This window comes from Elephas maximus, chromosome 3, assembly GCF_024166365.1.
Source record: "Elephas maximus indicus isolate mEleMax1 chromosome 3, mEleMax1 primary haplotype, whole genome shotgun sequence".
NCBI classification, from domain to species: Eukaryota; Metazoa; Chordata; class Mammalia; order Proboscidea; family Elephantidae; genus Elephas; species Elephas maximus.
In genome coordinates, this window is record NC_064821.1 from 59,230,916 (window position 1) to 59,255,646 (window position 24,731).

The 24,731-nt window shown below is 48.1% G+C and overlaps 1 protein-coding gene across 6 annotated transcripts in view; it reads right to left on the reverse strand.

Annotated features, from left to right (window-relative positions):
• Nucleotides 1-92: 92 nt before the first annotated feature.
• TMCO4 (transmembrane and coiled-coil domains 4) overlaps nucleotides 93-24,731 on the reverse strand; it is a 130,775-nt gene continuing 106,136 nt past the window's right edge. For 4 of the 6 annotated variants that reach the window (XM_049878122.1, XM_049878123.1, XM_049878120.1 and 1 more), the window contains 3 exons: nucleotides 20,686-20,803; nucleotides 12,796-12,913; nucleotides 93-3,107 (listed from right to left, as the gene is read on the reverse strand). In XM_049878122.1, coding sequence (XP_049734079.1) covers nucleotides 2,697-3,107; nucleotides 12,796-12,913; nucleotides 20,686-20,803 — 647 coding nt within the window. In that variant the 3' untranslated portion in view covers nucleotides 93-2,696. Of the gene's footprint in view, nucleotides 3,108-12,795; nucleotides 12,914-13,034; nucleotides 19,760-20,685; nucleotides 20,804-24,731 lie in introns of those variants that run through there. The other 2 variants (XM_049878124.1, XM_049878125.1) reach the window with 2 other exon arrangements.

Here is a 24,731-nt window from a genome sequence, read left to right on the forward strand (position 1 = left end):
TTCTGTCTGCAGAGATAGATTAGTGCTTAGCTGAATCCCTTGCTACCTGAAGTGTGGTCCACAGACCAGCAGCATCATCATTACCCGAGATTTTGCAAAAATTGCACATCCCTGCCCCACCCCAGACCTGCTGAGTCAGAATCTGCATGCTTACAAGGATTCCCAGGTGATCTGTATGTACATGACAATTTGAGATGTGCTGGCTTACCAGTACCAGTTTACCAGTTGACGTCCAGTTGATTCTGACTCTTGGCAATCACATGTGTGTCAGGGTAGAACTGTGCTCCATAGGGTTTTCATGGCTGATTTTTGGAAACGGAATCACCAGACTTTTCTTCCTAGGCACCTCTGGTGGTAGACTTGAGCTGTCAACCTTTCAGTTAGCAGCCCAGTGTGTTAACCGTTTACACCAGCCAGGGACTCCTGGGTTGGCTTAGATGATTTTTAACCTGGAGTATGACTTGCTAGACAAAGTTTTAGGACCTGCCAGCCCCCTCAGGATGGCTGTATCTCCCACATAGCAGCACATAAAAGTGTTGAGCTTGGGGGTCTGCCCAGGCCTGAAATCTCTGCTCCACTGCTTACTAGCTCAGGGGCTTTGCCCAGGTCACTAACCTCTCGGAGCCACAGCAATTCTGTGTGCAAAATGGGTAATGATGCCTATCTTGTATGGTTGTCATGAGCACCCAGTAAGTGGTCCATAAGTTGTACATGCTTTTGTTTTCACTCCTGGCCATCCAGCTCCCTGGCCTCTGGCTGTCGGCAATGGATGGCTCTTGGTACCCACTGTTCTTTCTCTACTTTCCTCCTCCTCAGCCCCAGCCCAGATTCCCACAATCCCAATTCTGGCTCTCCAGCTCCTTGTTCTGGGTGCTGGGTGGGGCCTCACCCCTCAGGGACCCTCGCAGCTCTCAAGTTGCTACATTGTCTCTCCTGGGGGGTGGAGAGACAGCTGGGGGTTTCTTGCTCAACGTCAGGATGGATTTTCCTCCATCCTGGGTTTCCTTGGACCTAGAAAAGAACCAGCTGATGGAGACAGAACCAGGGCCTTGCCCCGCCCTCTTCTGGCCTTCCCTGGGGTCAGTGAGGACAGGGGAATGGTGGTCACCTGGTCAGCACAGCAGAGGTGAGGAGGAGCTGTCCCTGGTGTGGGCTGGGCCCCAGGCAGGAAGCTGGACCCTGACACAGAGGCCTTTTTGTGGAGGGGGAGCTCTCGTTCCCCGTTTACCTGCCATAGGTTCCTTTCCAGCCTGAGGTTTGTTTTTCAGTCCCCCTCCTTCTCCCCCCTCCCCAAAGTTCCATCAACCCAAACTCCTGGGGATCCTTCAAGGCTGCCCTGCCACTCTCCTTGGTGCTGATCAGACTCAACTCTGGCCCTGGCTGTGGGCCGCAGAGGGGCCATGGTGCTTGCAGGGGCTTCTCCTTGGCCCCCAGGCCTGGCCAAGCAGACTCTCAATAAACACTAGCTGAAGGCAGTGACTTGGGTGTGGACTGGATTCACCTGAGGGGTCATTTGGGATGTGAGAAGCAGCTGGTGTCATGGGAAGAGATTGGTGCTAGTGTCCTGGGTTTGGGACCTCAGGAAAGTCATTTCCCCTCTCAGGGTCTCAGTTTTCCATGCGTGACAGCAGGTGCGACTATCAGGAGCAGTTCTGTAAATATCTGTGGAATGAACAAACAAATACAAACACCGCAGCTCTGATACTCTACGGCTCTCATTCTCCTGTGCCTCTGCCTCCTCCTACTTCTCTGCTGGGGCCTTGGCTCCCCAATCTGCATACTGGGGAGAATTCTCTCTGGCCCTGACACTCAGGGGCAGTGGGAGGAACAAAAGGGAAGGTTCCAATGGATGCAGACACAGCGGTTAAGAGCTTGGGCATAGGTGTCCGATTGACTGGGGTTTGAGACTTGGCTCCATCGTTGACAATCTGTGTGACCTTCAGTGGGTTACCTAACCTCTCTGGGCCTCAGTTTTCCCAAGTATAAAATGGAGATAACAGTAGTACTCACCTTGTAGGGTTGTGTGAGGGTCAGCTGAGACAATTCATGCATTTGGTATGAGGTAAATATTCAATGAGTGGTAGTTATTATTATTATTTATAATCAATTGTTGTTATCACCCCTGTTCCTGCTACAGGAAATCCTTCCCCTGTAGAATTCCTTCTTGTCACCAGGCCCACCTCCCACCCACACTGAATGCTGATTCAGCATTCACTCACCACGCTCTTACAACTGTAACCAGGGCCACCATGTTATACAACTTTGTGGGGCACTGTTCACGTCACAGTCTGTGTGACTGATGCCCCTGTGGCTGCACAGTGCTCAGTCCGCACGGTGGATGCCTGGCTTTACTGACGCCTGGGGAGTGTTGGTGTGGCAGCCTTGGGCTGCAGAGAGCCCCCTGGACCTCCTGACAGACAGCCAGACGCAGACCCCACAGCTGTGGCCTGCAGTACTAAGCCTGTGGCTGGTTTCCAGTCCCGGGGCTCTGAACTGTGGCTGGTTGACTTCAGTTCTCTGGCCTTGCTTCCCCAGGGAGCACAAGCCTTCTCCCTCCTCCTTCTTCCAATTCCTTCACCTCAGGAAAGGTACTTCTGGAAATTTCGCACCTTCAGATCTCATGTGGGGAGCTGATGGAGGGGTGGGAGGGCTGCATAGAGAACTCTGGGAGGACGGCTCAGTTGTCGCGTGGGGGGTCAGTCCAGCCCTGGGCAGGGCCCCTGGGTCTGGCTGGCACAGTCGGGGCAGCCCAGTGGGTTGGGGTCCACGCTGTGGCTGCAGATACGGGGGTTCTCGATGGGGTTGATGGCAGCAGGAGGGGAGGCTTCTTCAGGTTGGTCCAGGCCTGTTGGCACCTTGGTTTGGCTGGGATTGGTGCATGTGGGAACTTTAGGGGTGTCCTCGGGGGTGAGACCCTGGGCTTGCTCATCCTGGTGGGTTGTCTCGCCTAATGACGACGAGGGGGCTGCCGCCTGGTGAGGCTCCTCTTGGGGTCGGCTGCCTGGGGCCAGCAAGAGGCCCTTCTCATCCCAGCCTGGCTTGGTGCGAATGCCTACAGACTTCAGAATGACGTCCATCTTCTTGGCATAATCCAAGTGGCCGCTGACCTGCAGAAGGACAATGAGTGAGGGCCATGGTGGGTGGGTAGAGGCTGGCCCTCCCGGGGGCCCAAGTGCAGCTCAGCCAATGAATTGCCAATCCCACGACTCTAACCCTCAATGCTGCCCAGATCTGGAGTGGGGTGGGGATGTTCAAGTTCAAGGCTGTTCTAGAATTTATTGAATAAAGATGAAGAAAGTTTCTCTAAAAAATCTAGGTCCTCTTGGCACAGGAAGGAACCTCCTGGTGGACAGAAAGCTGGGATGGAAGTTCTCACTCCCTGGCTGCAGCTTGAGGCTACAGTGGAAGGGCTCTGCTGCTCATACAGCGGTGGGACCTTGGGCAAGTCCCATATCCCTCTGATCCTCATTTGTCTCAGTGGTCAAATGGGGACAGTAACTACATCAGAGGGTTGCTCTGAGTTAAATGAGATAATGCCAAGAAAGTGCTTCACACAGTTATTCTCCCAAGAAAAGCCCCCAAACTGAAAATAAAGCAATGACACAGATTGCAAGGTAAGGTACCTTCTATGATTCACTCTCCTCCTTCTTAGTCATAAGAACCCCAATTTATACATCCCCCAGCCTCTCTTGCAGTTAGGTATGGACTTGTGACGTTTTGGTCAATGAGATAAAGCAGGGGTGTTATGTGGTGCTCCTTGGAAATCTCTTTTAAGGGTTGGGGGGGGTGCTCTTCTCCCATTTCCTCCTCCTTGCTAGCTGGAATTCAGATGTAATGGCCGGGGCTTCAGCAGCTATTTTGTGCCTGAACTGCTTCTGGATTTCTTTTACAAGACATTATAAACCCTTGTGTGTTTAAGCCACTTTAGGTGGGCCTGAATCTTGACTAAGACAAAGGCTAAGAACTCAGAAGTGCCCACCCCCTTCTTCGGAGAATAGAGACACCCGCATTTTTGTATTGAGATGTGTCAGTGAGTGAAAAGTAGGGGGTGTGATTGGACTACCTCATGCCTAAATATAATAACGGACACACACACACACACAAAACAGCTGCTGTAGAGTCAATTCTGATTCATGGTGACCCCATGTGTGTCACAGTAGAACTGTGCTCCACAAAGTTTTCAATGGCTGATATTCTGAAAGTAGATGCCAGGCCTTTCTTCTGAGGTGACTCTGACCTTCCAGTTAGCAGTCAAGTGTGTTAGCTGTTTATACCACTCAAGGACTCCAATAATGGACATGTTGCTATGTGTCGTTGAGTCGATTCCGACTTGTAGTAACCCTATAGGACAGAGTAAAACTGCCCCATAGGGTTTCCAAGGCTGCAATCTTTTTTTTTCTCTATAAATTTTATTTATTTTGTTGTTGTTGTTGAGAATATGCACAGCAAAACATACACTGATTCAATAGTTTGTACATGTTAGTTTTATCTTGGAAGAAGTAGAACCAGAATACTCCTTAGACGCAAGGATGGCCAGACTACGTCTTACATACTTTGGACATGTTGTTAGGACGGATCAGTCCCTGGAGAAGGACATCATGCTTGGTAAAGTAGAGGGTCAGCGAAAAAGAAGAAGACCCTCAACCAGGTGGATTGACACAGTGGCTGCAACAATGGGCTCAAGCATAACAATGATTGTGAGGCTGGCACGGACCAGGCATGTTTCATCCTATCGTACATAGGGTCACTATGAGTTGGAACCGATGGATGGCACCTAACAACAACAACGTGTTAGTTCAGTGACACCATCGTGTTGTGTAACCGTTCTCACCCACCTTTTCTGAGTTGTTCCTCCCCCATTAACATAAACTCACTGCCCTATAAAGTGCATCTCTCTAATGGCTAATGGCCGGGAGCATTTCCTTATGTGTCTGTTAGCTACCCAGATGTCTTCTTTGGTGATGTGTCTGTTCATATCCTTTGCCCATTTTTTAATTGGATTGTTTGTGTCTTCATTGTTGAGGTGTTGAAGTTTTCTATAAATTTTAGCGATTAGACCCTTGTTGGATATGTCACAGCCAACAATTTTTTTCCCAATCTGTAGGTTCTCTTTTTACTCTTATGGAGAAGTCTTGTTGAGCATAAGTGTTTAATTTTTAGGAGGTCCCATTTATCTAGTTCATCTGCTCTGTGTGCATTTTTAGTTATGTTTGGTATTTTATTTATGCCATATATTAGGGCCCTTAATGTTGTCCCTATTTTTCCCTCCATGATCTTTACAGTTTTAAGTTTTATATTTAGGCCTTTGACCCATTTTGAGTTAATTTTTGTGTATGCTGTGAGGTATGGGTTCTGTCTCATTTTTCTACAGATAGATATCCAATTTTGCCAGCACCATTTGATAAGAGACTGTCTCTTCCCCATTTAATGGACTTTGGTCCTTTGTCGAAGATCAGCTGTCCATAGGTGGATGGATTTACGTCTAGGTTCTCATTCTGTTCCATTGGTCTGTGTGTCTGGTGTACCAGTACCAGGTTGACTACCATGACTGTACAGTAGGTTCTGAAATCAGGTAGTGTGAGGCCTCCTACTTCGTTCTTCTTCTTTAATAATGCTTTAATTATTTGGGGCCTCTTTCCGTCCCATGGAAACCCTAGCGGTGTAGTGGTTAAGAGTTCAGCTGCTAACCAAAAGGTCGGCAGTTCGAATCCACCAGGCAGTCCTTGGAAACCCTATGGGGCAGTTCTACTCTATTCTGTAGGGTCGCTATGAGTTGGAATTGACTCAACGGCATTGGGTTTGGTTTTTTTCCCCTTCCATATAAAGTTAGTGATTAGTTTTTTCATTTCACTGAAGAATGTTGTTGGGATTTGGATCAGGATTGCATTATATGGGTAGTGCTGACATTTTCACAATAGTAAGTCTTCCTGTCCAAGAGCATGGTATGTTTTTCCATTTATCTAGGTCTCTTTGGTTTCTTGCAGGAGTGTTTTGTAGTTTTCTTTTGTATATGTCTTTTATGTCCCTGGTTAGATTTATTCCTAAGTATTTAATCTTTTTGAGGCCTACCGTAAAATGTATTGTTTTCCTGATTTCGTTTTCCAAGTTCTCCTTGTTGCTATAGAGGAATCCAGCTGATTTTTGTATGTTGATCTTGTATCCTGCCACTTTGCTGAATCCTTCTGTTAGTTTCAGTAGATTTCTTGTTGAAATCTTTGGAATTTTCTATATATAAGATCACATCATCTGGAATAGGGATAGTTTTACTTCTTCCTTACCAATTTCGATGCCCTTTATTTCCTTTTCTTGCCTTATTGCTCTAGCTAGGACGTCCAATACAAAGTTGAAAGACAGTATTGATAAAGGACATCCTTGTCTGGTTCCCATTCTCAAGGAGAATGTTTTCAGTCTCTCTCCATTGAGGATACTGTTGTCTGTTGGCTTTGTATAAATGCCCTTTATTATGTTGAAGAATTTCCCTTCTATTCTTATCTTGCCAAGCGATTTTATCAGGATTTGGTGTTGGACTTTATCAAATGCCTTTTTTGCATCATTGAGATGATCATGTGAGTCTTTTCCTTTGTTTCATTTATGTGGTGGATTACTGTGATTGACTTTCTAATGATGAACCATCCTTGCATGTCTGGATGAATTCCACTCAGTAAAAGAACAAACCAAAACAAAACCCACTGCTGTCAAGTAGATTCCGACTCACAGCGACCCTATAGAACAGAGTAGAACTGCCCCATAGAGTTTCCAAGGAGTGCCTGGTGTGTCTCAACTGCCAACCTTTTGGTTAGCAGCCATAGCACTTAACCACTATATCACCAGGGTTTCCACTTGGTAGTGATGTATTATTTTTTTGATATGTGGTTGAATTCTATTGGCTAGAGTTTTGTTGAGAATTTTTGCATCTATATATATCAGTCTGTAGTTTTCTTTTTTAGTGATGTCTTTGCCTGGAGTTGGTATCAGGGTTATGCTGGCTTCATATAATGAATTCAGGAGTGTTTCTTCCTTTTCTATTCTCTGAAATAGTTTGAGTAGTACTGGTGTGAGCTCTTCTCTGAATGTCTGGTGGAATTCTCTGGTGAAGTCATCTGGGCTGGGGATTTTTTTGTTGGGCTAGGCTGTAATCTTTACGGAACCAGGTCGCCAGGTCTTTTCTCCCGACGAGCAGCTGGTGGATTCAAACCACCAACCCTTCGGTTAGTAGCCGAGTGCTTAACCATTGCAACATAAAAAAACATAGTAGGTACCTAATGCATTGTAGCAAATAAGTGTATTGGAAATATTCCTTTGACAAGTGTCAGCTGCTAATTGGAATCCCTGGGTGGTGCAAATGGTTAACGTGCTCAGCTGCTAACCAGAAGGTTAGCGGTTCAAGTCTACCCAGAGGTGCCTTGGAAAAAAAGCATGGAGATCTGCTTCTAAAAAATCAGCCACTGAAAACCCTGTGGAGTACACTTCTACTTTGACACACATGAGGTCAACGTGAATTGGCATTGACTCAATAGCAAACGGTGGTGGTAGTATCAGCTGCTAACTGCCACTTTATAGACGAAGAAACTGAGCCATAGAGAGGTCAAGTGACTTGCCCAAGATTATACAGCTAGAACATGGCAGAGCTGGGATTTCAGTCCAGATCGGTCTGTCTCTAAAGCCTGTGCTCTTTCATAGAAAGCAGTGGGGCGGAGGCGCTTAAAAATTATTTCCATTTTACAGATGAGGACAGTGAAGCCCAGAGAGGGGCAGTGGTTTACCTAATGACACACAGCACGTGACCAGCAAAGCCGTGTGCTGTGCTTGAGAGGCCATGTGTGGAGGCTGCTTAGCTCAGATCTCTCTGAAATCGAGCCTCCCTCTCCCCGCAGCTGTCTAGGGGGCCTACACGAGTGCCACAGGCAAGCACGAGGCAGAACATTCCTCTGAGGCTGAGGGGAAGGTTTTTATTTAAAAAGAGGACAGGAAAACACTGGGGAACCTCAGGAAATAACACAAAGACTCTGCTTTTCTATTTGAATCACAAATCACGTTGAGTTATTCGAATGATTTTTCAAGAACATGAAAAAGGCAATTCCCTACACAGTTTTGTTATTGTCTCACTACCCAGAACCTGCCTACATTTTGTTCCTTTCCTTACAAACACATTTAAACAGTTTTCAGTGAAAATACACACATAAGTAAGTGGCTTTTTCAGGCCTTGGGTTCTGGGCAGGAGTCTGGGTGGCATAAACAGTTTTAATCCTTTGGTGACCCAATTATTTTCTGCTTTGAATTTTTTGTTGATACCATGTGTTTTCATTAATGGAAGCACGCTGAATCATTGAGTGTGCCTGAATTTTGGTAGGTAGTATGGATTTTTTTTTTCTTGCCCCCTCCCCAAGCCTACCCTAAGTACCACTAATTATACCCCAGAGTCCCCACTGGGGTCTGTTGGTATGTATGTGTAACAAATAAAAATTTTCAACATTTCTATTTTTCCTACCACAAATTCAGACACCTCATACAATACCCTATAAAAACAGTACTTTGCAGTATGCTCCCGTTTCTTTGGTTTCAAACAGCCGTAAAGGCCCTGCCTTGTGGTAGCACACACTGTCAGTGGTGCAGCAGCTTCCCAATAAACCCCAGAGGCTGAAAAATTCCATGGTCACTATATGTACAACTGGGCACAAAAGGATTAAGCGCTTCACTCTCCAACCTTCCAGTTAGCAGCAGAGTGCGTTAGCCATCTGCAATACCAGGGCCTTTGAAAGGTTGGAGGTTTGAGTCCATCCAGGGGTGCCTCAGAAGAAAGGCCTGGCGATCTACTTTGAAAAATCGGCCACTAAAAGCCCTGTGGAGCACAGTTCTACTCTGCCACACGTGAGGTCACCATGAGTCGGAGTTAACTGCAACTGGGCTGACACACAGAAGGTGCTGCATCAGTATGAGTTTCCTCTGAAGGGGGATGGAGACTAGGAAGTTAGCTGGGCTGATCCATTTGGAGGCTGAATTCATTGAAACCTCACACCCACAGGAACAGACAAGAACTGCCTCCCTAAACCTTTTTAATATTGGTGAAGGGCTGGAGCCAGGGCTGTGTGGAGACTGTGGCCACTGGCTGTAGCTGATTCCAGATGGAAATCTCACCTTGCAGCTATCCTAGAACATACACCTCAGCCTCCTTGGCTACAGGCTGGTTGGGGTCTAACCAACCCTAGTCCCAGGGCTGTCATTCTGCAAAGATGCAGAGGGAGAAGTCGCTGGCACAAAGTTTCAGTTTTGCGCTTAGCCAGAGGGATGAGAGAGCAGGGGTGAGGAGGGTGGGAAAGAATCTCTTCTTAGCATGGGAAGTTCTGGCTTAGCTGATGCTGGCTAGAGACTTCAGCCCGTGACCAGCTCCTGGCTGTCTTGATTAAGATTTGCCCCCTGCCCAGATACACACTGGATGTCACTTGTATTGAGAATCCTTCCCTGACCTTGCCATGCTGGTTAGGGTCTCTCCAGGGGCTCCCAGTAATGGCACTCATTAAACTCCATTAACTCACCTCTGCTCCCTGGCAGCTAGCCCCACACATTGTGGGTGCTCAGGGGTCACCAGATACACACAGACATGAATGGGCCTTGGCACTTTCTGTTTCCTGCCTTACAACACACCTCAGCTTGCTTATACTGAGGCTACTACTACCACCTCTGCCTGCCCCAGCAACTCCTTCCAAGCCTATCAGGCCCCCTTGGCTTCCTTCATTTCTTGGGCCTCAGTTTCCTCATCTGTAAAATGGGGCTAATACAGCTACTTACATCACATGAGCTGAACTGTGAGGATTCAATGAGATCAGACATGTAGCAGGCTTATTGGCACAGAGTTAGAGGTAACTGTCTGGAAGCTAAACAGACGCATGAATATAGGCAGAACAAACGCAGTGGTTAAGTGCCAATATGTTCCCTGGGTTCATCGGCTCTACCACTCATTTGTTGTGCCACCTTCTGCAGCCTCAGTTTCCACATCTGTAAACTGGGGTCATTATGCTTACTTCATGGGACCGCTATGAGGATCAAATGAGATAATACCTGTAAAGCACCCACGAAGAGCAATACCTGGCACATAAAGGTTGGCTGGGATTGTTATTATTATTGTCTACTTTTTGCCAAGCCCTGTGCTATGTCCTAGAAGCCAGCTGGCATTTCCTTTGAAACTTGAAGTGTCTTGTCCTGAACTAGGCTCTGCCTCCCAGAAGCCTCACAAGTTGGTGTCTGCTCTGGGATGGCAGAATCCCCTGCCTGTCGCAACCCTGTCCCCACGCAGGAGAAGGGAAAGGCTTCATTCTCTCAGGAGATGTCTGCCTGTCTGAGACGGGGCCAGCCTGAGTGGGCTTGTCCTGAGATCAGGAGCTACCTCGGCTAGTCTGGGGTTGGGGTGGGGAGGGCAGGTGTCTGAGATGGTTCACAGAGGGCCCTGCTGGTGCCCATCCTGCAGTGAGTGTCTCTGCTCTGAGCCAAGGGCAGCTAGTGTTTCCCCAACAGCAGTCCTGGGAGCTGCTCTGCCAGCCACCTCTCCTCCTGTGAGATTTTTCAAGGAAAACAGGAGGGCATCACAGAGGCAATGGTAATTATCTCTAATTGTCCAGAAGAGGAAAGCACTGCTTTTTGTGATGAGCTCGTAATGTGATAAAGAGGTATTATTAGGCAGGAGCTGGGAAGCTGCCACCCTGACAGTGTGAAGAGGGAAAGAAGATACAGAAGCTGGAAGGACCTGACAGTGGTGGCAGGGGCAGGAGAGGGGGAACTAGCACTAAATGAGGGCCTACTACATGCCATGCATCTGGAAGGTAGGTGATGTCTCACATTTCATGGATGAGGAAACTGAGGCACAGAGAGGTTAAGTAATTGGCCTAGGTCACACAGCTGGCAAACCTGTGACTGAGCCAGGATTCTAAGCTGGGTCTCTCTGGTACCAAAGGCTGTGTTTGTTTCACTGTATCCCATCAGGGGCCTCCCCCTAGCAGAAGCTGGACCTTGTGAGGGCTTTGTGGCATTTCATTTCAAAGGAACTTTTAGCTCTTCCTCCTTATGTTTGATTCTTCTGGAAGGTCTGCTGACATCTGTTCACCATGGGTGACCCTGCTGGTGTGGGAAATACTGGTGGCATAGTTACCAGGAATCACAGCAATACATAAGCCACCACAGTACGAAAAACTCCCAGAATGTTCCTTGGAAGCAAGGATGGCAAAATTTGGCTTGGTTACTTTGGACGTGTCATCAAGAAAGACCAAACACTGGAAAAGAACATCCTGTTTAGTAAGGTAGATGGTCAGTGAAAATGAGGGAAACACTCCATGAGATGGATTGATACAGTAGCCACAACGATGGGCTCACACACACCAGTGATCATGAAGATGGCACAGGATCACGTAACATTTCATTCTGTTGTGTGTGGGGGTCAAAATGAGTCAGTGCCAACTTGATGGCAGCAAACAGCAATAAATACCTTCCGTATGGGGTTACTGTGAGGTTTACATCAGATGGGGCAAGTGTGTCAGGGATACAGACAATCTAAGAATCCTGTGGCTCTAGGAGTAGAAGCTCTTATCTGTCCTGGGGAAGGAGAGATGGGTTTCATGAGTGGATGAGTCTAGAAACTCCTCTTATTCTTGGGCCAACACCAGCCCCTGGGAAGCTCCTGGTTAGGAAAGCATGGGGCTGCTTCCTTTGTGTTCCTCAGGTAGGTTAGGACTTACGTGTTAGGGCCCTGGGAGTTTAGGGGAGCAGAGATGTAAGCGAAGATGAATTGGCTCCAGCAACATGGTGGAAGGCTGGAGTAAGAGGCCCAGGGATCCTTTGAGAAAGGCCATGGCGAATGGACTTCAGAGGCAGCAGTGCCTGGTGGTTTTGTTTTTTTTTAGTACGAGAATTTCCCTATGTTATCTTCAAATCCTCAGTCAAGCCTCCATGTGATGGCTGAGTATTAGCCATGCTGGGGAGGGGGGCGGTGGTGTCAGCAGGTGGGGATGGTTGGTGCACCAGCAGTTGATACTGGAGAAGGGAGAAGCCAGCATATTCCACAGAGTCCCCTGCCCTGGAGGACTTTGCAAATGCCCAGAGAGGGGCCTGGCCTTCCTGCAGTCAGGCAGGATGGTGGCTCAGACAACCCTTCTGCAGATCCTGGGGAAACTGGGCTACGCTTGGGCAGCTCTTGGCACTTGATAAATGGTGGCCAACAATGTGATACTCAGAAACCAAAGTTCTTATTGTCATGGGCCCTCGCATCACAAGGATTTGCACTGCCTGTTTTTTTTTTTTTTTTTTTGAAGTCTGCCTGTGGTTGCAGCTGCTGCTCACTACGCTCACCTCACCCTCCTCTGGAACGTGGGCCCTTCTCCCACCGTTTCTTATAGCCACCCGAGCAGGGCTATGTCCATGGGCTTTAGGCTTGGGCTTGAGTCTGGCTCTGCCTCTTTCCAGCTGTATGTTCCTGGGCAAGTTCCTTAGCCTCTCTAAGCCTCAGTGTCCTCATCTGTACAATGGGAATACTAATGCCTGTAAAAGGCCTGGGGTTGAGGTGGCCACTCAGTGAGTGTCCATACATGAAGCTATTAACTCCCTCTGGTAGACAGGTGGCAGGTAGATGAGGCCTGGAGACAAAAGAAGGTGCTGGTAAATGGGAACTATTCCTTTCACAAGCGAATTCTTTTTGGTGGAAAATGGGCCAGGGGCCAGTGCCCCTGGGGCAGGGTGTTGCCGGACTGGGGTAACTAAGCTCCCTGCCCCTGGCAAACACTGAGCCCTGAGAGGGACCAGGCCGATACTCACCACCGAGGACAGGTCCACGTTCTCCACCCTCCTGTCTTCCAGCTGTACAGGCTGCAGGCCAGCCACACGCAGCTGCACCGAGGATGTGCGGTACACGAAGCTCAGCAGCCAGTCTCCCCTGTGGGCAGGTGGAGAGAGAGCATCAGCCTCCAGAGGGCAAGGATGAACCCAGGGAAGTCTGGTGGGATGGTGCTTCTGCAGGAAACCAGAGCCCCGATTGTGCCTGCCCGCCTGTCGGAAGTAATGAGACACCCTTGCAGTGCTTCCTGAGAGCCAGGTACTGCAATACAGGCTTAGAGGGACCACATTATTAGGCAAATGCCACGTTAACGCTGTGAGAGCAGTGCCTGGCCCTCACTAGGTGACTGTCTGTCAAGTGAATGAATGAGGAAATGGGGGTAAAGTTCTTGACAAGTCAGCCTGTTGCTCAGGAGAGCTGCTCTTAACTGGGGGTGAGGTTCCAGTTCCCTGGGGTAGAAGCAGGGGGCCCTCCTGGGAGGAGGAGCTGGGGGGAAGGGAAGGACTGTGAGGAGCTGTCCCCCTCATGCTCTGTGGGGGGAACTCTGGGCTCTCTGTCTATCTATGAGCTGGGGGGACCAGCTCTGCTTTCTGAGGACAGACCTGGCCCAGCCTACAGGTCCTCCCTGTCCCCAGCCACACCTTCGAAGGCGTGGATGGCTGTCCAGGTGGGCCACAGCCCTGAAAACACTCCTCCACCTGCACAGGTGCTGTGAACCCCACTCCACCCACACACACCCCCTCCTAGCCAAACACGCTCCACATTCTCTAGAGAAAGCAAGCCTGGGCCCTCTGCTGTCTGTTTCTTCAGGTGCAACAAGCAATGCTCACGGGAGACATGTCTGGAGGGGCCACAAGACAGCCACCCTCTCAAACCTCAGGATTTTATGCTGGTTGAGCCGGGACGCCCAAGAGCTGTGTGTGGGCCTTGCTGCTCAGCAAGTGCATGGATGTGCTCATTTGTTCTCCTGCGTCCAGGATTGAGCTCCAACATCTAGGTGTCTATGGGGCAGTTCTACTCTGTCACATGGGGTGGCCATGAGTCGGAATCCACTCACTGGCACCTAACAACAACCAGGTGAGCCCAATGCACATCAAAGTTTGGGAAACACTGGCCTTGGGCAGGGATCGGCTAACTAGGTCTGTGGGCCAAATCCAGCCTGTTTTGTAAGGGGCTAAGAATGGTTTTTACATTTTTAAAGAGTTGTAAAGAAACAAACAACAAAAAGAATATGCAAAAGTGATTGCATGTGTGCAAAGCCTAAAATGTTTACTCTCTGGCCCTTCATAGTGTTTGCTGACCCTTGACCTAGGGCATTTCCACTAGGGATCAAGGAGGACATCAGAGGAGGCTGCCTTCCCCTGGCCCAGACATCACCTTCCTCCCATTCCCAGCCCCTGGCTCTGGTCCGAGCTCTCTGGGCCTGCCCCCTTCTTTGCTATTTCTGAGCTGCTTCACCTGCATTGATTCATTGAATCTTCACAAGCCCTGCAAGGTAGGAGTGATCGTTTGGGAGAACAACCTTCTGGGTGTGCTTGGGACTGAGGGGTTTCTCAGGATGTAGGGAAGTCCAGACAAACTGGGATAAACAGTGCCCCCAGATTAGCTCCATTCACAGATGAGGAAGCCTGGACTGCAGAGGTGAAAGCCTGCTCAAAGCCTCACAGATGTTATGTAGCAGAACCAGGATGGGCAGACATGTCTGCGGGACTTCAGGGCCACGCTTGTCCCACTGGGCCATGCTGCTTCTTGAGCAGTGGACCCCAAACTCTCCCTTCCTTCTTGTATGATCAGCTTGCTCAAGCTGAGAAACTATTAAAAGGCACAAACACATTCACGGATGACAGTCAACTGAACGTCATCAATGGATGCTAAACCCATTGGGGGAAAGGTGTTGGGGAGCAGAAGAGTCACTTGGTTCGCATCACCCATGGATTACTTTTTAATCATGAAAGAAAAAAAATGTGCTTTTACAATGGAGGGCGCTGACAGGCCAAGACCTCCCACAGAGCCATGGAGGTGACGTTATATCCTCAGTGCCACTCAGGGGGAGACACATCGTCACCGGTGTTCTTGCCAGATATGTCTGACCTAAATCCAATCAGGAGGAAACAGGTGAATCCAGAATTGAGATGTCCAGGCCTCCTGTTACCAAGAACAAGGGAGGAGAGGGGACTGTTGAGTGGATAGGGGCACTAGAGAGGTATAACTGCCAGATGCCTCCTCTGAAACCTGTCCACCATGGGTGACCCTGCTGGTATTTGAAATACCGGTGTCATAGCTTGTGAACCTGGAGGGGACCCTGAGGTGCGGGAAACCCACCTATAAAGGACCCTTTGGGTAAATAGCAAAACGGGAATGTGACCATATGTTGGCTGATGTTAACTGAATTAATGTTGATTTTCTTCTATGTGGTAATGGTGTGGTGGTTGTGGGAGATGAGTGTTGAAATCTTTAGGAGTGGAGGTCATGCTATCTGCAGCCTCCTTGGAGATGGTTGGACAAAAAGGAACTGTGTGTGTGTTTGTGTGTGTAGTGATGGAGCGGGTGTGCAAGATGTTAACTTAATTTGGTGAATCTACGTGAAGCCTATTGTCATGGATTGAATTGTGTCCCCCAAACGTATCTGTTAACTTGGCTAGGTCATGATTCTCAGTATTGTATGATTGTTTACCATTCTGTCAATCTGATGTGATTTCCCCATGTGTTGTAAATCCTATCACTATGATGTTAATGAGATGGATTAGTGGCAGTTATGTTGATGAGATCTACAAGATTAAAAAAAACAAGATTACATAGTGTCTTAAGCCAATCTCTTTTGAGACATAAAAGAGAGAAGCCAGCAGAGAGACAGGGGGACCTCATACCACCAAGAAAGCAGTGCCGGGAGCAGAGTGTGTCCTACGGACTCAGGGTTCCTGTGTGGAGAAGCTCCTAGTCCAGGGGAAGGGTGATGACAGGGACCTTCTTTCAGAGCTGGCAGAGAGAGAAAGCCTTCCCCTGGAGCCGACGCCCTGAATTTGGACTTCTAGCCTACCAGACTGTGAGAAAATACATTTCTGTTTGTTAAAGCCACCCACTTGTGGTACTTCTGTTATAACAGGACTAGGTGTCTAAGACAGCTATGCAGTTCATTGGACTGTTCTCTCCACTTTTTTGTGGGTTTGAAAATTAAAAAAATAGAAGACACGCAGATGATAAAACAAATCAGTCTTAGAATAAATACAACTGAAATGCTCCTTGGAAGCGAGGCTGGTGAGACTTAGTCTTGCTTCCTTTGGATATGCCATCAGCAAAGACTAGTTGCTAGAGAGAGACATCATGTTTGGTTAAGTGGAGGGTCGGCGGAAACGAGGCAAACCCTCATGAGATGGATTGACACAACAGCCACGACAATGGACTCAAACCTACCAGTGATCATGGAGATGGTGCGGGACCGGGCGACATTTTGTTCTGTTACACGTAAGGCTGCCACGAGTCACAGCTGATTTGATAGCAACCAACAAAAACAAGGTGATGAAACTAAGTATCGACACTGATGGAAGGCTAATAACTGCTTGGCCGTATACGGGTCTGCCCCAGTCAACCCCGCCAATTCAGTGTGCCCTAAGGTCTTTTCACTGGGCTCACTCCATCTCTGGTTACCCCGTCATGGACTAGAATCAGCCCTGGCTATAGCTGCTTTCCCCATCACCTTTTGTAGGCTGGGAAGCAAATTATACACAGGAGAGGGGCAGACTTGCAGTCAGAGACCTGGGATTAAATCCCAGTTCTGCCATTGACTAGCTCTGGGTACACTGCTGTGCCTCAGTTTCCTCACCTGTGAGTATCCAGTAAGGAAAAGTGGACAGAGGGCCTAGTCTACAGAGGGGTAATGGCTGCCCAGCCAGGAGAGCCCAGCTCAGTATTAGAGGCCTAGGTTGTTCCTCAGTTCCTTAGTTCTCTTAATCAGTAGTTCTCAGAGTGGGGTCCCTAGACCACCAGCATCAGCATCACCTGGGAACCTGTTAGAAATGCAAATTCTGGGCGCTAGCCCAGACCTCCTGAATTGAAACCGGTGGGGCCCAGCAGTCCCTGTTTAACTGAACCTGTCTGATTGTGATGGCCTACATGTTGCTATGATGCTGGCAGCTATAGCAATGGTATTTCAAATACCAGCAGGGTCACCCATGGTGGACAGGTTTCAGCTGAGCTTTCAGAATAAGACAGACTAGGAAGAAAGGCCTGGAGATCTATTTCCAAAAATTAGCCAGTGAAAACCTATGTGTCACAATGGAACATCGTTCAACTCACTTGCTTTGGACAAACCATCAGGAGGGATAAACTGCTAGCGGAGGACATCATGTTTGGTGAATTAGAGGGTCAGTGAAGGTGAGGGAGACCCTAAGTGAGATGGATCGGCACAGTAGCCATAATGATGGACTCGAAGATGCCAGCAATCACGACACAGATGCGGGACTGGGCAATGTTTAGCTCTGTTGTACATAAGGTCACTGTCATGGATTGAACTGTATCCCCCAAAAATACGTATATCAGTTTGGTTAGGCCACGATTCCCAGTATTGTGTGATTGTTCACCGTTTTGTCATCTGATGTGACTTTCCTATGTGTTGTAAATCCTATCTCCACGATGTTGATGAACTGGGATAAGCAGCAGTTATGAGGCAGGACTCAATCTACAAGATTGGATTGTGTTTGAGTCAATCTCTTTTGAGATATAAAAGAGAGAGGCGAACAGAGAGACACGGGGACCTCATACCACCAAGAAAGCAATGCCTGGAGCAGAGCATGTCCTTTGGACCAGAAGTTCCTGCACTGAGGAGCTCCTAGACCAGGGGAAGAAGGTGAATCTAGGTGAAGCCTATTCAGACTTCTAGTCTCCCAGACTATGAGAGACTAAATTTCTCTTTGTTAAAGCAATCCACTTGTGGTATTTCTGTTATAGCAGCACTAGATGACTGAGACAGTTGCCATGAGCCAGGGTTGACTAGTGATGGCACCTATCTGTCTACTACCAGGTGACGGTGATGCATGATTCACATAGCCAAACCCTGGACTCTCCACCACTGCACTTGTAGAGGACCTCTTGGTTCCCTCGCCAGGTCTGGAGACACCTGTGGGCAGGGGCCCTCCCAGCTTCCCATCCTACATCACCCTTCCCACCCCCCTAACAAGACCTGGAACAGAGACTTGCATGTGGTGGCCTCTTGTCCCTGGGCTACATGGAGTCCTCCGGGGAGCTCAGAATGAAACCCTCAAACCATGGAGTGAGACAGGCCTGAGTTCACGTCCTGGCTCTGGTATGTGACCCTGTGCAAGTCACTTGCCCCTCTGAGCTTTTTCCTCACTGGGACAATAGGGAACACGAATACTGGCTTCCAGGGTTCATGCAAAGCTCAGATCAGCAAACAAATTTACAAAGAGCTTTATTAATGTAATTATAAATTTATAAATGTATTTAGTTTGGTGGTATTGGCCTGAATACCCCTGCCTGCCCCATCATGTTTAAGTAGGTTCATGGGTAACCAAAAGGCCATTGGAGGCCAAGAGTGTGAATTCCCAAAAAAACCCTCCCAGTTGGAGCAAAATTGAACCGAGGAACTACGGTGATGTTTTTGTTTGTGCACTCCTTCTCTTTCCTCCTCCTCATCTTCCTTCTCCTTTCTCCTCTCTAGATAGTCGGCCCTGGATCTCACAAAATAATTGAAAATCAGGCTTATTAGCCAGCTTCGGGTTCTCAGCAGAACTGATGGTTTTAATAAAATTTTGCTGTTTTCATACTGCACACATGCAATTTTAATTCGTTCCCTTTGCTGTTAAGTACCAAAAAAAAAAAAAAACAAAAAACCCAAAAACATGTGCTATGTGAATATGGAGTCCTGGCGGCACAGCGGTTAAGAGCTCGGCTGCTAACCAAAAGGTCAGCAGCTTGAACCCACCAGCTGCTCCTTGGCAACCCTATGGGGCAGTTCTACCCTGTCCTTGTAGGGTCGCTGTGTTGGAACCCACTCCATGGCAACAGGAAAAATGTGAAAAATATGCCCCGTAATGACAATTTTACACTGCTACTATTTATTTATTCTTTTTTTACTATTTATTGGGCACCTACTAAGTGCCAGCCCTCTTCCGATGTAATTTCATGGAACCTGTCCAGCACTCCTGTGCAGGAGGGGCTGTTATTCTCACTTTATAGATGGGGACACTGAAATTCAGGGAAGTTTTTTTTCCCCAAAGCCATACAATAGGTAAATGACAAAACAAAACAGAAAAATCCATTGCTTTCGAGTCAATTCTGCCTTATGGTGACCCCATGTGTTCCAGGGAGCCTGTGGTGCAGTGGTTAAGAGTTGGCTGCTAACCAAAAGGTCAGCAGTTCCCATCTACCAGCCACTCCTGGGAAACCCTGTGGGGCTGTTCTACTCTGTCCTATAGGGTCTCCATGAATCGGAATCCACTCGACAGCAACGGGTTTGGTTTTATGTGTTACAGAGTAGAACTGCCCCACAGAGTTTTCTAGGCTGTAATTTTTATGGAAGCAGACTGCCAGGCCTTTCTTCCAAAGTACTGCAGGGTGGGTTCAAACCACCAACCTTTAGGTTAGCAGTCAAGCACAAACCATTTGTGCCACCTAGGCACCTTAGGTAAATGGCAGAGCCAGGATAATCTGACACCAAAATTTCTGTCCTTTCTTTTTCTTTTCTTTCTTGTTAGTTCAGGACATGTTTTGCCAATAAGTGAGTTTGTGCCACACTTAGGAAAAAGCCTTTGGTTTTCAGAACTTCCTGGATTTTGGTATCGCAGACACGCTTTTGTGTACCTGGCTGGGATTGCTTGTTTTCCCGCTGGATTCTGGGTTCCCTGAGGGCTGGGCCTGGGTCTTGTTCCCTGCTGTGGCCCCAGCCTGGCACGAGGCTGGCACTCACAAAAAGTTTGCTGAATGAACATCCTAAGCAATTGATAATAACAACAATAATAATAGTAACAGCATCTGACATTCACTGAGCACGTACCATGTGCAGTTCTGTACACTGCGTAATCGTCATCACAACACTGGGGGTGGGGTGTTACTGTGATTATACCCCTTTCATTGATGAAGACACTGAGGCCAGCAATAGGACCCAGGTCTGTGTGATTCCACATCGTGTGCTCTTGAACACTGCCAGCCTGCCTTTGACTTCAGGGTGAAGGGACAGGCATCTTCTTAGGCGGACTGTCCTGAGGCTTGCTGGTGGCTTCATCGTTTCTCCTTCCCCAAAGCCTGGGTCACCGCCTCAGCTGAAACCCCTCAGTCCTTGCTTTCAAAGCCCAAGCAAGGATTGCAACCTTCCAGCCCCATGGCCTCCAGCCTTTGCAGGCCCCTGGGTCTGCCACCCTGTTGGGTACCGGCTCCCCACCTCTGCTGGCTACCTGGGCTGTTCTCCTGCCCCTGCTCTGACAGCTCATCCCGGCCCCCTGCCTGTTCCCCTTCCTCCACCACCAAATAACTAAGATGTAAGCTTCCTAGTCAGCATTCAAAGAGCTCCAATTGGGGCCCCAGCTCTGTTCTTCAGACCAGATCCCACTCCCCCACCTCCCCCTACCCAGCTTCAATATGCTGAGCCACCGCTGGCAGCTTCTGTCACCCTGGAAGCTGGTCCCAGGCCTGACACAGGGAGGTCCTTTGCAGGGTCTTCCGCCTGTTGTCAACGACCTTATGGGAATGAACGCCTCCCAGGTCAGAACATGCCTGGACTCTGTTCCTAACGGGGCCAGTGTCCCACCAGTCCCTGGGATCCTCCAGCACAGGGTCCTGGCCTCAAATCCGTGTCCTCAGCACAGGGCCCAGGTACACTAGGAGCTCAGTAAGTGTTGTCACCTCTTTACTGGCCTGACCTGCAGTAGCCATTGATGATCCTCCCGGACACCACCTTCCGGAATGTCTCCCAGTGCTTGGCTTCGCCTTCCACTGGTGCACCCAGCAGGACGACGTCCTCGATGATCCCTTGGCAGTCTGGTGAGAGACCCCAGGAAAAGCGTATCAGCGTCCCTGGCCACAATGGGTCCTGGGAGGAACTCTCTAACAGCGGTGGAGGAGATAAATGTCACACACACAAATGTACACACACATGTACACACACGTATGCATGAACAGAATGCACACACACATACACACCTACACACATGTATGCAGGAACAGAAGGCACGCATGCACACACAGGTGCACGTAGGCAAACATGCACACACACAAGCATGCACAGAAGCTCATGCAATACATACATGCAAGCACGCACCCGTGCACACGATATACACCCACATGCATGCACACAAATACATGTGCACACACAGGCACACAGACATGCAGTGATGGGGGCTTCTGCTTCCTGAGTTCCAGGCTCTGGGTCAAGCCCCAATGTGCCTGATCTATTCCTGCAAAACATCGCTATCCCTGTGTTAGAGTTAAGGAAAAACAAAGACATTTGCAAGATCACATGGCTAGTAACGTGCCATAGCCCGAGTTTGAACCCAAGTCTCTCTCCACGATCCACAAGGCTCACAACCAGCCATAGACTCGGATGGGACGTCTCCCTTTAGGAGACTTACAGCCCCTGGATCATTGTACACACCAGGCAGGAGACACCACAGCCTTCCTTGGCAGCAGGTGCCCTGGGGTCTGTGCAGCCTGGCGGGGAGGGGAGTGAGTCCCAGGGCAGGGAGTGGCCAGCCGTGATCCTTCTAGTTGCAGTGACCTACTGATTTGGAAATATTTTAGGTTGGGGCTATCCAAAGTGTGATCCCCAGACCAGCACTGTACCCAGACTGTTTGTCCTGAAAGTACAGAAAGGGAGAGGAAGCACTTATTTTATCTCCTTGCAGCCTGGCGACAGCTCATGGATGGGTGTGTCAGTGAGGTGCACACTCAGCCCCTCATCCTCCATCCCCTTACTCTGCTTTAATTTTCTTCTTCTTGTGTCATTTGTTTATCATCTGTCTCCTCCTCTAAAACCAGTGAGGGCAGCGCTTCAGCTGGATCATCACAGCTGTAGGGCCAGGACTTAGAACAGCGCCTGGCACATATTTCATGCTTGATATTTGACTGAATAAATGAATAAATCACTATCCCCCAGGAAAGTTGGTGTACGGGCTTTGGAATCACAAAGCCCTGGGTTCAAATCTCAACTTAGTCAGTTAGGAGCTGTGCGACTTTACCTTAATCACTTAACGACTCTGAGCCCCAAAGAAACAGTGTTACTGGCCTCTGGGGTAGGAAGACTAAGTCATGGTGTAGGGAAAGACACAGCATAGTGAATACAGAGTAAAAGTTAGCGTGTCCCCTCCCTGCCCTGTGCCCCTTCCTCCCCATACCAGCTCTTTTGCACAATTCTGAGTCCCTCATCTCTCTGGAAGCCACGTGCTCAGTGCCGCTCTGGGGAATGTGCCCAGGGAGGTCAGCTCCACCCAGCTCTGCCACTCAGTTGCTGAGTAATGCGGGACAGGTGACTTCCTCTCTCTGGGCTTTGGTTTCTAAACATAGCAGCTCCACTTCTAACGTTTTCATTTGGGTTTGCAAGTCAGAATTTGTCTGACTAAAGGTTCCAGGCTAACAAGAGTTTGAAGAACCCCTGTACCATACTCTCTGAGCTCCCATCTCATGCTGACGTTAAAAGATTCTGTGGCACAGAATTTCGACTTCACTCCTTTGGTTTCCAGGGAGATAATAATCTGGCTAAAGGATTGAAAATTTCAGTAAACTGGTAGTTTATGCTGAATACCAAGGATGGACTCAGACTCCACCCCATGTAAGGGATATTTCAGGTGCTTATGTTGGTAACAAGGCTGCTGCTGAAAGGGCCCTTAGGAGATCAATTAGATTATATTCCAACCCCTTCCCTTGGCAGATGAGGAAACTGAGGTTTGGAGGATATAGAGTTTGCCCAAGGTCACAGAGCCCATGGGAATCAAAGCTGGGACCAGCACCCAGACTATGTGAGACCTGCTGCCTGGAGTCATCTCTGCTGCTCACGGTAAGAACAGGAAGAGCAGTGCGCACACAGGGACAGGGGTGGGAGATTCTCCCAAGGGAAATCCTGTCATCCTCGCTTCCAGGGGGCCAAATGGTTGTAGATGCAAGGCTAACCCCCCAGCTGAACAGTTCTCTGAGATCTGGAGAGCTTGCCATTTAGAGTGCCTTCTCTAACAGAATTTCCCCATAGCATAAGAGCTGGGATCTGCTTTTCAGCAACAGCACTGATGCCTGAAGGGCAGCCCCTTGTGGCCAGCAGTGGTGATAACACAATTCCTGATAGGGCTGCCCTGCGTAACTTATTAGGATCCTAGAAGTGGCCACAGGAAGGAAAAGCCAAAAAAACCAAACTCCTTGCTCTTGAGTCGATTCTGACTCTTGGTGACCCGACGTGTTATAGAGTAGAACTGCTCCATAGGGTTTTCTTGGCTGTAATCTTTTTTTTTTTTTTTAATTATTATTGTGTTGCTGTTAGGAACATACACAGCAAAACACCAATTCAACTGTTTATAAATTCAGCGACATTGATTACATTCTTCAAGTTGTGCAACTATTCTCAACCTCTTTTTCTGAGTTGTTCCTCTACCATTAACATAAGCTCACTGCCCCCTAGGGTCCCCTATCTAATCTTGCGAGTTGCTGTTGTCACTTTGCTCCCATATAGATAGTTCTTAAACAGCATAATGCTCAAGGCAGACATTTTTTACTAGATAAGCCAGACTGTTGTTTGGTTTTAAGAAGACTTTGGGGATATTTTTGGTTTAAGTTTTAAAAATTATCTCAGGGCCATAGTTTCAGGGGTTCATCCGGCCCCATGGCTCCAGAAAGTCTGGAGTCCATGGGAATTTGAAATTCTGTTTTATATTTTCCCCCTTTTTATCAGGATTCTTCTATAGAATCTTTGTTTGAAATGTTTAATAATGGTAGCTGGGTGCCATCCAGTTCTTCTGGTCTTATGGCAAAGGAGGCAGTTGTTCATGGAGGCAATTAGCCACACATTTCATATTCTCCTCCTATTCCTGACTCTTCTTCCTCTGTTGCTCCAGGCAAATAGAGACCAATTGTCACGCCTTGGATGGCCACTTGTAAGCTTTTAAGGCCCCAGGTACTACACAACAAACTAGGAGGTAGAGCAGAAGCACTAAACTGGTTATTAGGCCAATTAACTGGGATGTCCCATGAAACCAAATCCCATGAGATTTTTGGTTGTACATAAGCTATCTCAGCAGCTACTCTTTTTGTAGCAAGAATCAAGGCTTCATTTCTTCTACTGGCTGAGTAGTATTCCATTGTATGTATGTACCACGTTTTGTTTATCCATTCATCTGTTGATGGGCATTTAGGTTGCTTCCACTTTTGGCTATTGTGAATAGTGTTGCAATGAACATTGGTGTACAAGCCTCTATCTGAGTCTCTGCTTTCAAGTCTTTTGCGAGTGGAATTGCTGGGTCATATGGTAGTTCTATTTTTAGTTTTTTGAGGAACTGTCTCACTGCTTCCCACAATGGCTATACCATTTTGTATTCCAGCCTGTAGTGGATAAGACTTCTAATTTCTTCACTTCCTTGCCAACATTTGTTATTTTCTTTTTTTTAAATCTTAATCATCCTCATAGGCGTGAAATGGTATCTCATTGTGGTTTTGATTTGCATCTCTCTGATGGCTAATGATGTCGAACATCTTTTCATGTGGTTGGTGGTCATTTGAATGTCCTCTTTGATGAAATGTCTATTCAGTTCCTTTGCCCATTTTATGATGGTTATTTGTCTTTCTGTTGTTAAGGTGTCCAAGTTTTATAAGTATTTTGGTTATCAGGTTCTTTTTGGATATATGGTTTCCAAAGACATTCTCCCAGTCAGTAGCTTGTCTTTTCACTTTTTCGGTCAAGTCTTTCGATAAGCAAAAGTTTTCATTTTTA